Below are 17,579 nucleotides of genomic sequence, written 5' to 3'. Positions count from 1 at the left end.
CATAAATGGTCACACCCAGAGCAAAGCCAGGCAAGGATGAGCACAGGGAAAGAGGGTGATGGCTGCCTGGGAGACAAATGAGTACGGACAATGGTCCTTACCAGAGGAGCTGCACTGGGTCCCCTACAGACTGTGCCCAGTCAGCACTCGCCCCTCCCACGACCACCTTTTCTGGTGCTCTGTTCTGTTCTGCGTGCGGCTGCCTGCTTTGGTGTGGATGCCTTGCACTGGGTGGCCTTATTGAGAAAGGTTCTCTACGCGACCCAGAACTGGCGCATCCAGCTCTGCAGGCCAGCCCCGCGCCCGCGGTCGACCCGGCGAGGTCTCTATCCTGCTGGGGTAGTTCTAACACGCCCGATTCAGGACCGCGTACCGGACAGGACAGTCGTCCTCTGAGCTTAGGCGTCTTGGCACACGCCACCTCCTGGGGCCTGTGGGGTGCAGTGCCGGTCCCACCTAAGCGATCGTTGCGCAGGCCGAGATGAGCGGTAGGACCAGGGCAAGTGCTTCCTCCGGACTCAGTTTACCCTTCCATGCACGAAAGCTGTACTTTCAGCCTGTGCTCGTTATAGAGTGCACCGATTCCTGGGACCACCCGGACCACCTCGCCCACCCCCCACCCCAGTCCAGAGTTTTAAGGTTGAGATGGCCATCGCCCTTTGAAGGCAAGTGGTGGGGCCCGGCGCGCGCGCTCTCGTCGCGGGGCCGAGCGCCCCCTGCAGGCCACGGTGGGTCCCGCCCCGCCCCCCGGCCCCGCCCCCGGCTTCGGCCGGCGCATGCGCGCGGCACGGCGCTCCGCGGGGCGGCGAGAGCGAGGCCGGTCCGCAGCCGCGCGGAGCTCAGCGCCCCATTCATGCTGGGCAGCGGCGACGCAGCCACGCAGCGGAGCGGAGCCCGGGCGCGGCGGCCTCGGCCTGGGCGGCCTGCGCGGCGTGGGCGGCCCCGCAGAGGGGCGAGCGGCGGGGCGCAGCGATGGCCAGCGGCGGGACGCGCCCGGGGTTGGCGGGTGAGTCGGGGCGCAACTTTCCCCGCAGGCGGCGGGAGGCTCGTCGCGGCCCGGGGTCCCGAGTGGCCTGGGGGCGGTGGCGGCAGCCAGGGGGGTGTGCGCGGGGACTGCGGCGCGCGTGTCCGCGGCTGGCGTGTCCTGCGGTTCCGGCCGGGCGCCCGCGTGTGTCCGGGCGCGGTCTCCGCTATGGGTTGCGGCGTCCCGGCGGGTCGCAGCACGTCCGGGGCCCTACGATCCGGGGAGCGCAATGTCTGTGACCGCAGTCGCGGCCCCTTCCTCCAGGCAGGAGAGAAAGTTTGCACTGGCCCCGCGGGAAGGGCCCTACGGGTGCCCATGTCGGCCGGTATCGCGCCGGGTCGGACCGGGCCGCGGGTGGGGACGTGGGCCGCAGGCGAGCGCCGCGCTGGGCAGGCCCGGGCAGGGCCTCGGGATTCGGGGCAGGTCCCAGGCTGCGCCTCCGGCCGGCCTCGAGCAGTAGGGTGGAAGTTGGAAGGCTTCGTGGGGACCCCCGCCCCCTCCGGCTCCGGCGCGCGAGTGGGCGCCGCAGCCAGTCCAGGCCCGCAGGCCCTCCACCCGGCTGCAAGGGGCGGTGCGGTGCCACCGGAGAGAACGCCGACTCGGGCCTCCCCGGCCTCCCCCTGCGCAGGGCCTCCACGGGTCATTCCTTCCCTGGAGGTTTCTCCCCTGCTTCCTGGACGGTCCCAGGCCTGGTGTGCGGCGAGGACGACGACGGTGATGGGCTGATTCTGGCTGCTGTGGGGAAGGGCGAATGTAGATTCCTGGGAGGCCCCTCTGCCTGCAGAGACCCCAGGTGCTGCCCTGAAAGGATATGAGAGGGCTTCCTAGAGGCTAGCTGTCTTAGTCTCATCGGTGGGGTGCTGGGGCCACGCCCCTTGAAAGAAAGGGGTGTGGGGGGGGGATGGGAAGGAACTGAGCCTCTGCCCCTCTGCCTGGCTCCTACCTCTGTCTCAGTCTCCTGGTGCTGCCTACCTCTTCCAGCAGGTGTTGCGGGGCTTTAGTCCCATCAGGGGGGTGCTATCCTGTGCTTCTCCAGCCCTCCCGGAGCACCCCCAGTTTCCCAGGTCCCTTGCTTGTTGGGGGTGAGCAGGAGGTGGTGGTGCTGCATTAGGCTGGCCAAGAGTCTGCTCGGTTTGGGAAGCACTCAGCCAGTGCCCTAGGTAGAGGTGCAAAGCAGGGATTCTGCTTCAGGGCTAAGCTGTCAGGCAGTGGGGAGGTGGCAGCTTGGATCCCACCAAAGGTGTCTTTAGGCACAGGACAGCATGGGTGGAGGCTTGGGGTGTGTGCACAGTGTTGGCTGAAGAATGTTTTCGTGGGTTTGGGACCAGACAAGATGAGGACAAAGCCACATCCCATGGAGCACCTGGCCAGAAGTATGGGACCCCAGGGAAGGCTAGAAGCTCGTACCTTTTCTGGAGAGCAGGACTCCAAGACCTCCACATAGAGAGTAGACCGTTGGAGACTAACTCCTGTGACCTCCCACAGGGTGGGGCAGGGTGACAAGGAAGGGAGATCCTTTTCTTGCAGCTGATGGGGAACCACTAGGTGAGATGTCAGTAAAGACCTGCCTGTCCACAACCATAAGACTGCAGGACAGCAGGGCGCAGGGAGCAAGCTGTCCTCCTGTGAGGGCTCTGAGGGCTTTGTTTCTGAGCAAAAACCGTGGTGTTATCTAGGGTTGGGAGAGGGCAGATTACCAGCTCTGTGAGGTCCACTGGAGACCTGTTCCAGAGTGGCCCCTGGTCGAGTCCCCGCCACACCTGCAAGCCCAGCTTCTCTTTCCTGGTCCCGGCTGCAGGATGCACACACCCACCACTGCCATGGCCCTCCTGGTCAGCTTGGTGTCTGTGGGTGCCACTCCCATCTGCAGGTCCAGCAGGTGTGTTCTCCGTGCTGGCCCCCTAGGTCACCCCCACCCCACCAGCATCCAGTGGACATGGTTGGTGTAGAGCAGATGGAAAGGCGCCGCCTGGGAGTTTCCGTAGGCTACAGTGGCCAGGCAGCTCGCAGAACCCAGAGCTTATCTGTTCCCCTCCCCTAGGCTAGCTCAGCGCCCAGTATCAGACTGTGTATCTCAGCAAACATTGTTTTCTGAGGGACCTGGCCCCCGTCCTGCCAGGGTTTCCACAGAAGCTCTGGTTCCTTTCTATCAGGGCAGGCTGTGTGACCTTGGTTCTGTCTGAATCCTGAATCTTTCTATCTGGAGAAAGTAGCCCAGGCGGCTTTGCTAGTCTTTGTGCAGTGGTAGGTGTAGGTTTGGGATCCCCTCTTTCCTGGCCGGCAGCCCTGTACACCCCCCCCCCCAGGCCAATCCCTTCCCAGCAGCTTCTGTTGGGAGGCGGGGGAGTGGGCCTGGGGCCAGGCTGGAGTTTGGATGGTGGCTTCTTCAGCCAGGTCCCTCCTGTTTAATATAAAAAGTAGGGCCCATAATTGCATTAAGACGTGTATAATTATCCCGGAGGAGGGGAGAGCCCAGCCCCTGGTAATTGCAGGCCTGCTTTGAACTGATAAACGGTGAGTGATTCATGTTTTCTTTAGAGTTCACATGGACTCAGTGCTCAGCCCAGGCCCGTTTTGTCTGCAAGCAACCTGCTCTCTAGTCTGCTTTGGTTTTAAGGGTGGGAGGCTGGTGGGGGTGTGCTCTCCTTCTGGCTGCCTGTGGAGGCCCCTGTTGGCTACTGGTCTTGGGGCATAAAGCAGCTGACAGCCTGCTAGGAGGGTTCCTGAAAGGTGGTACCACCATGCATTTGCTCTGGGATTTAGGCCAACACTTTTTGCTGCCCTGAACCTTAGTTTCCCTGTCTGCATGTATGTTGAGGATAGTTTGCCCAGACCCAGCCACTCCCAGGGCCTTTACTTACTTGATCACTCAGTCACAGTGTTGGCTGAATCTGCCTGAGCCCCGTGGCTCTGGAGAGAGAGTATGACCTATTTGCACCCAGCTTCTGTTCTTTTGGGAGAACATTTGAGCAGTAAGTAGGCAGAGCCACTAACCAGACCTATGCCACAGATTAGACAGACAACTGAGTGCTGCCAGCTACTGCCTGTGCAAGCAGATCAGAAGATGCATCTCGGGCTTACCTGAGCAGGTGTGGGGCAGAGCGGAGCAAGGTGCCTTGTGCTTTAGAGTCGGACCAGAGGATTAAAGGCTGAGCACCTGTGACTAGCTTCCTGCCTCTGGCTAGTTCCCCACCTGGACTTAGAGCAGGCACCATCTTTAAGCCTCAGTGTTCCCAGCTGTGAGTGGGGCTGTGGGGGAGGGCATATGTGGGAGTGTAAAGAAGCTGTGCACACTGGCTGACTGCCCGCTCACCACATTGAACACTTCCATGGTCAAATATCAGCCGTGGAGTGGGGTCAGACACACACACACCCACACACAGGGCAGGCTCTGTGGCCCTGCTGTCCTCAAGAGTGTGGGGACTGCAAACACCTGTCACTCAGCACATGATCTTCAAATGGTTTCATCCAGTTTGAAACAAGTATTGTCATTGCTTTGGCAGCTAGGGAAACTGAGGAAAAGGGGTTATCTCCATTAGGGCAGTTACATTTAATCAACACTACTCAATCCTGGAAGGTGGCACTTTCCAGGGACAGTGGGTATACAGCTAGATTTGAGGTATTATGCCAAGGTTTGGGAGGCAGTGCAGGTCTAAAAAGTGGTTCAAACTGTATCATGGCTATGGTGGACATGGCAGAGGGACCAGGAGTGGCAGAGGGCTGGAATTTAGGAAGCCCTCCATCTCTGGAAGTCTCTGCTTAGAGTCCAGTGTGAGGGTGGAGTGCCTGGGAGGAGGCACCTCAGGGAGTGTCCTCTGCCTGGGGATGTGGGGATTTTAGTGGGAGCTGCTGGCCCTAGGTCTCTCCTTAAAGTGCTGGCCTTGTAGTTTACACTGGGCCAAGGTCAGCCAGGGAGCAATGCCAGGGTCAAGATCCCATAGAAAGTGGCCAGGCTAGGCTGCCCAAGCTCAGAACTGTTGCCATGTGGCTGCAGAACAGGTGGGGGGGTGGGGGGGAGAGGACACTCTGGCCCTTGTAGGTATGGTTGCTGTGCTGGGGGCTGGTTAGAGTCTCAGGGAGCAGTCCACACATTAGAGGGTATGTAATCGTGTGGGACATGGCTACCCTAAGCCAAATGGTGCATCAAGGCACCTGGCACTGTGTGGAGGAGCATATGTGTACTTACAGCCTATGTCTACCCAGTTTTGGTGGGGACATTGATAAAGGAAACACATCACCCATTTGAGATTGAGGATTTTGAGGGCCCGAGATGCATCTTCTGATCTGCTTGCACAGGCAGTAGCTGGCAGCACTCAGTTGTCTGTCTAATTGATGGGCAGGCTCTGGGTCAGGGTCATATAGACCCCAGATCCTTGAAAGTTGCTGTGTTCCTGGGCCAAGGGTGGCAAAACAGTCTGTAGCTAAGCACCTGCTGCCAGGCAGGTATCCTGTGCTGCTGCTGTGTGTCTGTGACACTTGGCTCACTCTTGCTGCCTCTGTGTTTCAGGACATGAAAGTGTCTTCTTTGCTCTAATCTGTCTGGGTCATAGTAGACGGTCTTTTTGGAGGTATCTGCATAGCGTGTATGCATGCGTACATGTGACAAGCACACATGTGCATAGCTCAGAGAACAAGGAGGCCATGCATTGATGCCCTATGCATATATGGGCAGCACCACACTCACACCCTCTTTTCCCTGTTCTTCCCAGGGCCAAGAATCCCAGTCCCATGATGCTCGCCCCTATAGGACCTGAATACCTTGGCTTGAGGCCCCAGCCCACCATGCCACTGCCACCTCTGAGCCCTCGGACACTGCTGCTGCTGTTGCTGCTGCTGCTGAGGGGCGTGTGGATAGCCGTCAGCTCACCCCCAGCTGGTTTGGGTCCACAACCTGCCTTCCGCACCTTTGTGGCCAGTGACTGGGGCCTCACTCACCTGGTGGTTCACGAACAGACAGGAGAGGTTTATGTTGGCGCCGTGAACCGTATTTACAAGCTGTCAGGGAACCTAACCCTGCTTCGGGCCCATGTGACAGGCCCTGTAGAAGACAATGAGAAATGCTACCCACCCCCCAGCGTACAGTCGTGCCCACATGGTCTGGGCAGCACAGACAACGTCAACAAGCTTCTGCTGCTGGACTATGCGGCCAACCGCCTGTTGGCCTGTGGCAGTGCCTCACAGGGCATCTGCCAGTTCCTGAGGTTGGACGATCTCTTCAAGCTGGGCGAGCCACACCACCGCAAGGAACACTACCTGTCTAGCGTGCGAGAGGCTGGCAGCATGGCAGGAGTACTCATTGCTGGGCCCCCCGGCCAGGGCCAGGCCAAGCTCTTCGTGGGCACACCCATTGATGGCAAGTCAGAGTACTTCCCCACTCTGTCCAGTCGCCGGCTCATGGCCAACGAGGAAGACGCTGACATGTTTGGCTTCGTGTACCAGGATGAGTTTGTGTCATCTCAGCTTAAGATCCCCTCAGACACGCTGTCCAAGTTCCCGGCCTTTGACATCTACTATGTGTACAGTTTCCGCAGCGAGCAGTTCGTATACTACCTCACCCTGCAGCTGGACACGCAGCTTACCTCGCCTGATGCCGCCGGTGAGCACTTCTTCACCTCCAAGATTGTGCGGCTGTGTGTGAACGACCCCAAGTTCTACTCTTATGTGGAGTTCCCCATTGGCTGCGAGCAGGCTGGGGTGGAGTACCGCCTGGTGCAGGACGCCTACCTGAGCCGGCCAGGACAGGCCCTGGCCAAGCAGCTGGGCCTTGCTGAGGATGAGGAGGTGTTGTTCACCGTGTTCGCACAGGGCCAGAAGAACCGCGTGAAGCCCCCCAAGGAGTCGGCGCTGTGCCTGTTCACACTGCGAGCCATCAAGGACAAAATCAAGGAGCGCATCCAGTCGTGCTACCGTGGAGAGGGCAAGCTCTCGCTGCCTTGGCTGCTCAACAAGGAGCTGGGCTGCATCAACTCGGTGAGCAGGAGCGGGCTGCGGGCCCACCACCTTCCCGCCTCACACTCCACCTCCGCCTCGGTGGCCCTGCTTCCCCCAGCCTTGTGAGCAGGACCTGAACCCAGTGTGTCTGTCCCAAAGTCTGCTCCTAACCATGATATCACCTTGTACCTTAGGAAGTAGGTCGTGGGCCCTGTCCCACAGCTCCAAAGCCCTTAGGACATTGGGGGTGAGAATTTTTAGTTTTGTTCCCCTTTTACAAATGAGGTTATAGAGGATAAGAGGGATAGATTGGTTTGCCCAAGCTCACACAGCCAATAAGAGGTAGAATGGGATTGGAGCTAATCACAGGGACCCCCAGGAACTGCTTCTGTGGAGTTTATCCCGTATCCTCCTGGCAGGATGCCGGCCTTCTGGGACCCCCACTGTGCCTAGTGCTGAATGCACAGTGGGGTACACTCCAGGAGAGGCCCTGCCGTAGGGCAGCCCAGCTACCCTGTGCTGAATGCTCTATACCCAGTGTTCCCCGCCCCCAAGCCAGCTATTCCCCTGGGAGGCAGCAGGTTTTCCGACTCCGACTTGGAGCCACGGGCTGCTACTTAGAATAGAGAAGAACAGCGGGCATGCCTGGCTCCTGTCGGAGATGTGAGTGTGGCTGGGCTCCCAGTGCCGCGGGAGGTGAAGCCACCGCTCTTCACTTGGCTTCTCAGGAAAGACATTGTGTCCCCACATGTCCCCTTGATGCCCTGCCCTTGGTCTCAGACCTGCCCATCACTCCTTGATTATTTCCAGGGATTCCTGGCCAGCCTGGCCTCCCTCTGCATCCATATTAGTAGTCTCTACCCCAACAAACCTCAGACCCCAGAGGAGGACCAGCCGTCCTCTTCCTTCTCCCCACACGCCTGTCCTGCCTCTCCACCCCTCCTTGTGCCTCCTCATTTCCGGAACCGTGAGGTATTGATCGCTTCCTGCCCACACAGTGTGCCCGCCCACACAGTGTGCCCCCCCATGCCTTCTGGTTCTGCCCACTCCCCCCCCCCCCCCCCCCCCCCCGCCTTAGACACAGCTTTTGTCTACGTGCAAGGTGCAAATGTAAGGTTTGCAGAAGGAAGACTTCTGTTGGCTGCCCCCAGCTTAAGGCGTTTCTCCTTTGTCCAACACGACAGTTTCTGGAGTGGCTGGCTATTTGTGGGTCCTGTGGCTCACCTGCCCTTCCTTCAAGTCACTCTCTCTGGGCCTTTCTCCCACTCTGGGCATTTATTAGACTTGAACTGCCACAGACTCTGTTTCTTCTCCAGAATTTTGTAGGTCTTGTTTGGGTTTGGGTGTCATAAAACTCTTAGCCCCCCAGCCCAGGCCTGCCTTCCCCAGCCTTGTCCCCTGCTCAAGGCGAAGGTCCTTGAAGCTGCTGAGTACTTAATCTTACTACTTCTTACAGCCCCTGCAGATTGATGACGACTTCTGCGGGCAGGATTTCAACCAGCCACTGGGGGGCACGGTCACCATCGAGGGCACACCCCTTTTTGTGGACAAGGAAGACGGCCTGACTGCTGTGGCTGCCTATGACTACCAAGGCCGCACCGTGGTTTTTGCTGGCACTCGCAGTGGCCGCATCCGCAAGGTCAGGCCTGTGTGGGCTTGGAAGGGCCACCCCTGGATTTTGTGTGTGTGTGTGTGTGTGTGTGTGTGTGTGTGTGTGTGTGTGTGTTTGTTTGTGTTTTCAGGTCCTGTCCAAGAGAAAGAAACCAGATTTCTTCTGACAGGGAGACTGGGTCTGTGCATGAGGTGGGGAGGTGCATGCCTCTGTGCCAGGCCCAGTGACCTTGAAGGGCTCAGATGTCTGGGTGCCTGTGAAAGGCTCCCTTCTTTCTGGGCTTCCCATGGGAAGTTTTCCTCAGTCCTTCTGTTATTTATCTGAGGACCCAGGGGTAGATGGGGCTTGTAAGGAGTTGGCGCTTCCACCTTTCCTGTGATTGGCTTTGTTCCTGCTGCACAAAATTTTTAGGACCACTGTACAGAAAGAAGCCTGGGTCCTAGAGGCTTGTGTGTCTGGATGCTGGGGGTGGGAAGCTTGAGTCGATGTTGGCCTGGGCAGGACTGGGCAGCCCCCCTCCCCATTTGGCCCGTCTTTCAGCCCTGGGAGATCTGGTGTCTGCTGAAGCAGCATCTGCCTCAGCCAGCCCCACTCCCACCCACCATGCAGCAAAGCAATGCCAAGGCCAAGGGCAGGGCAAGGGGAGAGCCCTGCGCCATCGCACCATTGCCTGCCCGATGGCCAGGCAGCTGGTGACTTAAGTGACGGAAGGCCCAGCTCAGGCCTTGGGGTGGCCCTGGCTCTATCTATGCACTGGTCTGTTTGGTCTCTAGATGGTCTTCCTTTTTTGGACAGGAAGGGCTTCCAGAGGCTGTGGATCGGCCTGTCACTGGAAAGGCAGTGGGTGGGGCCCTACCACCTGGGTGGAAGAAGCCTCCAATAACACTGAAAGGTAGAGTTGCCTGGGTCCTCAGAGGACCATCAAGCAGGCTAGGAGATGAAATAACAGCCGAGAGCTCTTGCTGACACAGCCCCCTCCCTCTGGCCTGCCTGCTCGTGTGCCTGTGGGTGAGACTGGGCCCAGGGCCAGGAAGTCCTGGCCTCTTCTCAGTCCCCTAGCCTTGCATGTGGGAACCACATCCCAACCTTGCTTATTCTCTAGTCACCATCCTAGTCTGGGGTGCTGTTGGTGGTCTTGAGGACCCTGAGCAGGTAGTTGAGGGTCTCAGGGTAAGCAAGGAGTCCTGTAGACTCTGATGTAGAGCCAGGCCCATTGGTCATTGGAGGTGGGTGGGTGAACAGCTCAGATCAGGCCTCCACTGCGCTTGGAGCCCTGACTTGTTTGTTGGTGTAGGTGTGCCCTGGAGCTCCAGTATAGCCTTCTCTGTAACTTAGTGTGTCTCAAGAAGGCCCATGAGCCTGGGGAGCCACTGAATGAAGTCAATTAGATGTGTGTTGAGAGGGATTATGGAAGGTAGGGTGCAGGAAACCTACAACTTTCTCTTGGGGTTCTTTAGTACCTGTCTCCCAGCCAGAGATGGGCTTCTGGGATTGGGAGTGCCCCCTTTTGATGTCCTGTGGACTGAGGGGGTGGCAGACAGGCCCAAGTGAAGCTAGGAGAACAGGTCTCTCCAGTCCTGTCTCGCCTGGCTGCCTCCTGGGGCCCCTTTGGTTCCAGGCTTTGACTGGTGAGCTCAGAGCATACCTGTTCCCCAGAGTCTTGGTTGGCATTGCTCCCACAGAGAGGAAATAGAGTCCTGGAGTGTGGGACCTTGGAGACTGTCCACGAGCAGAGGCTGCATTGTGGGTGACTTCCCAGCCCTTTCCCATTCCTCTGTCCTACCTCCCATCTCCCCCGTACCCGTGATGGCGGGTGGGCAGGTAGGAGTGGAGCCCCTCTGCTGCTTTGCATCCCTGGGTACATCTGGGCTAAGTGCAGCTCTTGAGTGGATGGGCCTCTCTGGGGTTAGTGATCAGCTGTATGTGAGGGAGGGTGTGAAGCTGGACTGGCGTTTTGTTTGGCGCTCTGTGGTTGAACTGGGTGCATACTGCACCACCCAGGGAGGGCATGGAGATTGTGTCCTGGGGCACCTGCCAGCTGAACCTTTTCACCCAATCCACCGGTCCCAGTCATGGGGTCCCATGAAATGGTTCAACTGGCCTTCCTGTCTTATCCATCATCTTTTGTTTCCAATGGTGTGCAAGTGAGGTGTTTCTGAAGTTTTGTCAGCTCTCTCTCAGGCTGTGTGAGCCTCTCTAAGCCCTCTGGTCAGTACGTTTCCAGAGCCTGACAAGCTCCCTTGTTATGAGCATGTGTCCAGTGCTCTTGTGACTGACTCATCAGAAGCCTTACAACAATCCCAGCATCTGTTTCACAGATTGGGAAACTGAGGCACAGAGCAGTCAATGTCACACGACTGGGGCCCTTGCTTCCTCCCTCCGTCCCCTCTTTAGTGGGTCCTGGGAGGATGACTGGAGCCTAGCAGGGCTCTGAGACCCAGGCTATGCTTCCGTGACTCGGAGGAGCCTCTTCCCTTGCTGTTCTTTCTGTTGCTGGTCCCCAGGACTGCGTCACCGGCTGCTATGTTGGCCTTTGAGATTGGCATGGCTTCCATGTAGTGCCTTAGATTGTCTCTGGGAGTAGGGTGGACTCCCCTCTACCTGCTGGCTTGGCTTGGAAATGCCTGAAGCTTCTGCTGCAGGGCCTGGGGCCTACTCCACCACCAGGCAACAAGATTCCCACAGCTTGTACTTCTCCAGGTCGTGGCCCTGACAGATGGGCAACTTTCTGTGGGCCCCCATTCAAGCCAGTACTAGTCTGCTGCTTGTGGGCTGCAGGCCACCTCCTGCATCTGGGCTTTGGAGTGGCCTCCTGAGCCCTCTTGTTTTTACCCAGGCTCCTCCCACCCCTAAGGCTTCTGGGCCTGGCTCTGCTGACTAATTGTGAGCAGGGGTGCTCGTGGCCCCACCTCCTCCCCAACTTTCAGCACTGCTTGTTGGAACCTGGACTCTGGGGACCCCAGGCCATTGCCTGACCTAGGGCAGGCAGGCTGCGCAGGCCCCTCCCATCTTTCCCAGGCCTGGGACTTCCAGGGCTTTAAAAAGCATCTAGGGAGCTCCAGAGACTTGCCTGGCCCTAGGCCAGGCCCTGCCAAACGTGTTGTTGTGTAAAATTGTAGCGATTAATTTAAGACCTGCCAACTTCAGCTGCTCAAGGCTGGCTGGGGTGCCCCTGCCTCCCCCTTCTACTCCAGAGCCCTGCCTGCCAATATGACCCTCCCCCAAATAGAGGCCATCTCTCTGGAATGCCCTTCCCAGCATCCTCCTGGGCCCCCAGAGCCCCAGCCCAGTGAGTAGCTCCCCCTACAGCTTCCAAAGAACCATTTCTGGCCAGAGTTTGCAGTTGCAGGCCTTGTTTGGTCCTGCAGGGTGGCCCCGGTAGGTTTCTACAAAAATGGCTCTGTACTCCTGCCAGGTACCTGCTCCAGGTTATTGCAGAAGCCTCGGAAGGAAGGGGTACCCCAGGACAGTAACCCTGTCCACTTATTCAGGGCTGAAGTCCAGCCAGGTCCTCTGGTAAGCGTGCCAGGTAGAATATAGCCTCTTTTGCTAGGGCATTTTTGTTTATTGTTTTATTTTTTCCAGGATAATCTGGATATCTGTGATTTTTCTATTTTTTATGTGTGAGAGATTGTTCAATGTTGGCAATTAACCCCTTGTTTCTAGAAACCTCTATAAACCACCTAATGTGTACTAGTTTGGGGCCAGAGATTCTTGCTGTGGCGTTATACAGCTGAGAACAGGCATCACAGGCCAGTGCCGGTGGCAGTGCTGAGGGAAGGACCTGAGGTGGCCCCTGAGGCTACCCTCTTCTGCTCAGGGGCCTGATGGGCCCAGCCATTGAGGAGATCTACCCTGATCAGCTAGCCTTTCCTGAAACCTTTCCTTCCCTGGACTTGCAGGAGCCCAAGCCTCCCTGTGAGTTGGCCAGAGGCTTGGAAAAGGTGGAAGATGGGGCTGGGGTCGGGGTAGGAGAGAGGTGGTGGTATTCCAGGTATGACCCAGGACCACCATTCCCTCTTGCCCTGTCGCTGCTGTGACCCTTTGGAACAGGTGTGGCTGTGGTGCCCATTGTCTTGCCAGACCATGCTCCCAAGCCTTGAAGGCCTTACCCTGCAGCCTGGCTGCCCCTCTGTCCAGGCATAGCTAGCTGGCTCTCCCAAGGGTGTATGCTCCCCAGGGTATTAATCACAGCGTCTCCAGATGATGTTCTGAGGGTGAATGCAGCTCTGCTCAGTACATCTAAAGCCTGGAGCAGGAGTGAAGCCTTCACCCGGCTTACTCTGCAGTTCAAGTGTGCCAGTAGCCTTCTTCATTTACAGCTGTTTCTGCTGCTATCAGAGTCTGTGCTGCAGCCTGGCTGCCTGGGGACAAGCAGCCCCGCCTGCCAGCACAGGCCCTTGACCTTGGATGCCTCCAGCTTGCCCTTTCTTCCTCTGCACCCAGCCCTGCTAGAGACCCCGTGTCCTCAGAGGCACCCATAATGGTGCCCATGGTGAAGGCTCACTGGAGGACACACCACCATCCCCACCATCCCCAGAGCCCCTCCCAGGCTCTGCCTATTCCAGGGATGCCCTGGCTGACACTTTGTGGCTAACGTTCTGGGAATGGGCTGAGTCATGTGCATTTTCTGTGTCTTTTGCTCGGCTGCCGTGAGGCTCATCCTGACCACAGTGCCAAGCTGTGGCCCGCTCTGGGTCTGTGAACTACCCACTGTGGGCCACATTCAGGTCAGACGTGCAACCCTCTGCTTGGCATGCAGTGTTTCATGCAACATTGATTGCTCCAAGGACCCAGCCTTTAGGGCATAGGTTCTGACAGTGTCGGGAAGAGTTGCTGGACTTTGAACTTGGTCTTTCCATTCAACTTCTGGACTAATGTCTTGTTCCAAGCACTAGAGACCCTTGGTTCTACTCAGCAGGGCCCATTTCTGTTTTTCCCCCTGCTAATTGTAAGTAGGGAATGGAGGGGCCCAGACTGTCTGCCTTCTGTGGAGTAGATGTGCCCTGTGCAACCCATGTACTCTCATGGTGCTAAAGCAGACATCTGTGTCTCTGGGAGCAGTGCCTCCTCCTTGCTGGTTCTAAAGGAAACCTAACATCGGGGGCTGAGTCAAGACACAGACCTGATCAGTGCTAGCTAGCTACTAGCCCCAGGCTGATGGCATATTAGCTCCTAGTGGCCAACAGGTTACCCAGATGTACATGGAAGTTACTTTTAATGTGTCCTACTCCTAGTACCCACTCTGAACAACTCTTCCCCTGGGAGCAGTTAGGTTTCATCCATGGCAGAGGCCACAGTAACCCAGCTCAGGGCTGTCCTAGGAAACGTGTTCTATGAGTGGGGAACAGTGGGGCCATAGCAGAGAGTCTCCGAGTAACCTCCAATCAGATGCTCTCCAGTAGAATTGCTGGCTTCTGCATTCTCAGTCCTAAGAGGTGAGTGTTGGCCAGAGTGGTCCACTGTGTGGGAAAGGTAGTGCTGGAGCAGGGTGCAGCTGGTCCTCACAGCCCTGCCTGGCCTCTGCCTAGAGCTCTAGCCTCTTTGCTCACACTTTATGTGTTACAGAGGTAGAGGGGAGAGATGAGATCTCTGGAACCACTACCTATACCTGGTCCAATTATAGCTATTGGGCACCTGCAAACCATGTTTTGTCATCCAGTTATGGGCAGCTAAGTGCCAGCTACCCTTATGCTGTCAAACTGTCTGGTCTTTGAGAGCGATGGTGACCAGGGCGTTAGAGGAAGGACCTTTATGGGAATGGAGGCTGAGCTGTGTAGCCTCTTCCATGACAACCTCAACAGAAGACAGGATTGGCAGTTTTATCTGCAGAAACTACTACGCTTACTGGCTGCTGCTCCGGATCTCTTCTGTCCTCTAGACCCTGTCCTGGAGAGTGAGATGACCCAGTACACCCTCGCAAGCAGGGAGGCCAGGGCTAAGTAGTTTGTAGGGTCAGCCCAGGCTGCTATCTTGGGGCAAGCAGAGCAAGGGACCTCCTCTCTTAGGTTGGGCAAGACTGGGCAGCCCCCTGCCTCCGGGCAGCTAGGGCGCGTGCCGGCCTTGGCTTACAGCCTGGATAGCCCAGACATCCTCTTCAGCAACCCCGCCTGCCCTCGGTCTGGATAATGGCCCCATTGTTGGCTCAGGGCTGGACGGACAGCTGACCTGGCCAGGCTGTCAGCTGCCTGCCCACCCGCCCTGCAGCAGTTGGCCAGGGCCTTAGAGGTGACTGGAGCCTAGTAGGCAGGCTGGCAAGCCTGGGGCTCCGGCCTTCCCCACTGGTGACAACCTCTTCTCCAGTCTGACCAGGCTTCTTCTGTATGGCCTCTCCTGAGCTGTCCTGGGATCTGTGGGCAGGGTGCTCCTGTCCATTGGCGAGATCAGAGTCTGGCCTGGCTTCTCTCCTTGGTCAGCTCAGATTTCAGGTCCATCCCAACAGATAGACTAGAAACCTGAGGCATGAGAAGCACAGGCAGGATGGAGAAGACATGTCACCAAGATAGGGTGAGTAGGTGTTGGTGCAGCTTGGGGCTGTGTCCAAGGAGGCTAGGTGGCTCCACCACAGCACTATTCAGGACAGTTATAGAAGATTCTGGTGTCTGGAAAAAAGAATGGGAAACAAGAAGGCAACAGCTGGAGATGGTAAGGATACCTAGTATGCCCCCGCCCATGCCTTCCATGTTGTCAGTGGCCCGGCTGCTCTGCAGAGGGCTGCCAGAGCAGCTGTGTCCAGGTGGGTGGCCCTAGAGTGGACAGCTGTGGGCTGAGCCATGGGCACGTGGGCTCTGCTGGCCTGTCAGGGCTGCCCTGGCCCTGTGCCTACTCTGCCTTCTGAAGCTCTTGCTTTTGCCCTCCTGGCTGGTTCCCCAGTGTTTCAGGGTAGACTGTGTCCCCAGTTACAACTAGGTGCCTAGAACTTGGTTCTTCTCACAGGCTCTGTGTGAGACTCAGTTTACTGTCTATGTGGTCTGATGAAGCTGGCTATACTTTAGTGACTCTAGCTTGGTGGGATACAGCATGACCTGGGGACCATTATTCCAGTCAGGTGTTCCCCTCATGTTTGTACCTGGGGACCCCATCAAATGTATATGTATACAGCAACCACCATTACATAGTTATATACAATGGGGACCCCATCACACGTGTGTATATATACAGAGACCTCTTACATATACTTGGGGGCTCCATTACACACATGTATAGACAGGGTCCCATCACATACATGTATTCTGTGTATGATGGGACCAGATTTTATCATCTGGTAATTCCATCAAACAGGTGTATATAGAAACCTCATATGTATGTATATGGGATCTCTACTACATTTGCTTACATAGGTCCTATCAAACAAATGTACATGGGGACCTCATCATACATGTGTGCACATGGATCATATTCTACATGTGCATAGTTTCTCATTCACACATATGCCCTTAAGGACTCTGTTATACATAGTCCTGGGGACTATATACACATGTATGCAGGGACCCATTATATACATATGTATGGAGAGCCCATCACATGTGTACATAGGCTTTACTACACATGTCCATGTGCTCACACAGGGACTCATCATGTGTATACAAAGGGATATCACACATACTTACATTCAGAGACTAGAACATGTATGTACATACATATACCCCATTATACTTGTGTATGCAGAGCCCACATCATCACACATATGTACACACAGGGTCCTATCACATGTATACACTGAGACCCCGTTCACATATATGCGCATTGAGGCCCTATCACACATGTGCACAATAATCCCATCATCACATGTGTGTCCATGTCTCTTGTCCCATGTGTGTACACAGGAGCCCCATCAACTTGTATGTGCGCAAGTACCTGTCATGGATACATCCATTTCACATATGATCACAGGGACACTATATGTATACATATAGGAACCTGTTCCATGTGTATACACAGGGTTCCCATCATATGTATGCAAAGGAATCTCATTACCCACATGTGCACAGAGACTCCATTAGGAATGCACTTAAGAACTGCATCACATCTGTACACCCAGGGACCCTGTTATACATGCACCTAGGGACTCTATCACATACATGTGTACACAGGGACCCCCATCATGCATGCACCTAGAGAACTCCGCCACACAGACGTTGTCACAGGTGCCTTGTATTTTCTGATTTTGTGATAAAATACCTACCCTGACAAAAACAGTTTAAGCTCCATTATGAGACGATGTGGCAGCAGAAAGGCCAGTGGAGCCAGGCTGTAAACCCCAAGGTCCACCCCAGTGATGCACTTTTTAACAAGACTCCCAGTGCTAGCAGCTGGGTATGAAGTATTTAAACACATGAGCATTTCGTTTTCAAAGCATAAGCTCCATCACCGCATCTGTACCCAGGGACACTGTGACATATGTACACACTGATGTACACAGAGGTCCTGTCAGGCCTGAGCATGGTTTGGCTCAATGCATACTGTTGCTACACACTCATGTCTATAACCTCCCAGGTGCCCACACTTCCTCTAGCTCAGGCATGGTTTTCACGCTCTTCCAGTGGCCCCTCCCCAGAGTTAGCCTCTATTGGGATGTGTTCCTAGGACCTGGTGTGCATGTGGACCATTGCTGGGCAGGTGGATGGACAGCTGGACTCACATGCCCCCAACTGCAGCTGTTGAGACCACCTGTCCCAGTCACTTAAGCCGGCAGGCTGGGGGCAGGGCCCTCTGAGCCTGGGTGGCCTGTGATTCTTTCCTTATAGACTCTGGAGAAAGGCCTGTTCTCTGCTCCGTCCTGTCCCTTTCCTGCATGCCTGAAGCCAGTGTGTCTACCCAGTCTGGGAAGAGTAATGGCAGGTGGTAGCAGGCAGGATAGGGCATTATGGCAGGAGGAAACTCCCCAGGTTTCTGTCCAGGGCACCCTGCATGCTGGGTGCAAGGCTACCGACCAGGAGTGAGGAGCATGGAGTCTTTCTGTGATGTGGATATGGGGGAGTAGAGTCATCGCTGTAGTCCTGGAGGCTTGGA

General features: G+C 56.4%; 1 protein-coding gene across 1 annotated transcript in view; it reads left to right on the top strand.

Moving 5' to 3' along the window:
* The first annotated feature begins 789 nt into the window (after positions 1 to 789).
* Positions 790 to 17,579, top strand: part of Plxna1 (plexin A1) — a 46,624-nt gene continuing 29,834 nt past the window's right edge. The window contains exons 1-3 of the mRNA XM_052174297.1: positions 790 to 1,006; positions 5,734 to 6,994; positions 8,412 to 8,594. Of these exons, the coding sequence (XP_052030257.1) occupies positions 5,753 to 6,994; positions 8,412 to 8,594 (1,425 nt within the window). The 5' untranslated portion in view covers positions 790 to 1,006; positions 5,734 to 5,752. The remainder of the gene's footprint in view (positions 1,007 to 5,733; positions 6,995 to 8,411; positions 8,595 to 17,579) is intronic.

The sequence above is a fragment of the Apodemus sylvaticus genome, chromosome 2 (assembly GCF_947179515.1).
Source record: "Apodemus sylvaticus chromosome 2, mApoSyl1.1, whole genome shotgun sequence".
Classification (NCBI taxonomy): domain Eukaryota; kingdom Metazoa; phylum Chordata; class Mammalia; order Rodentia; family Muridae; genus Apodemus; species Apodemus sylvaticus.
This window is presented reverse-complemented; position numbering and strand designations above follow the sequence as displayed.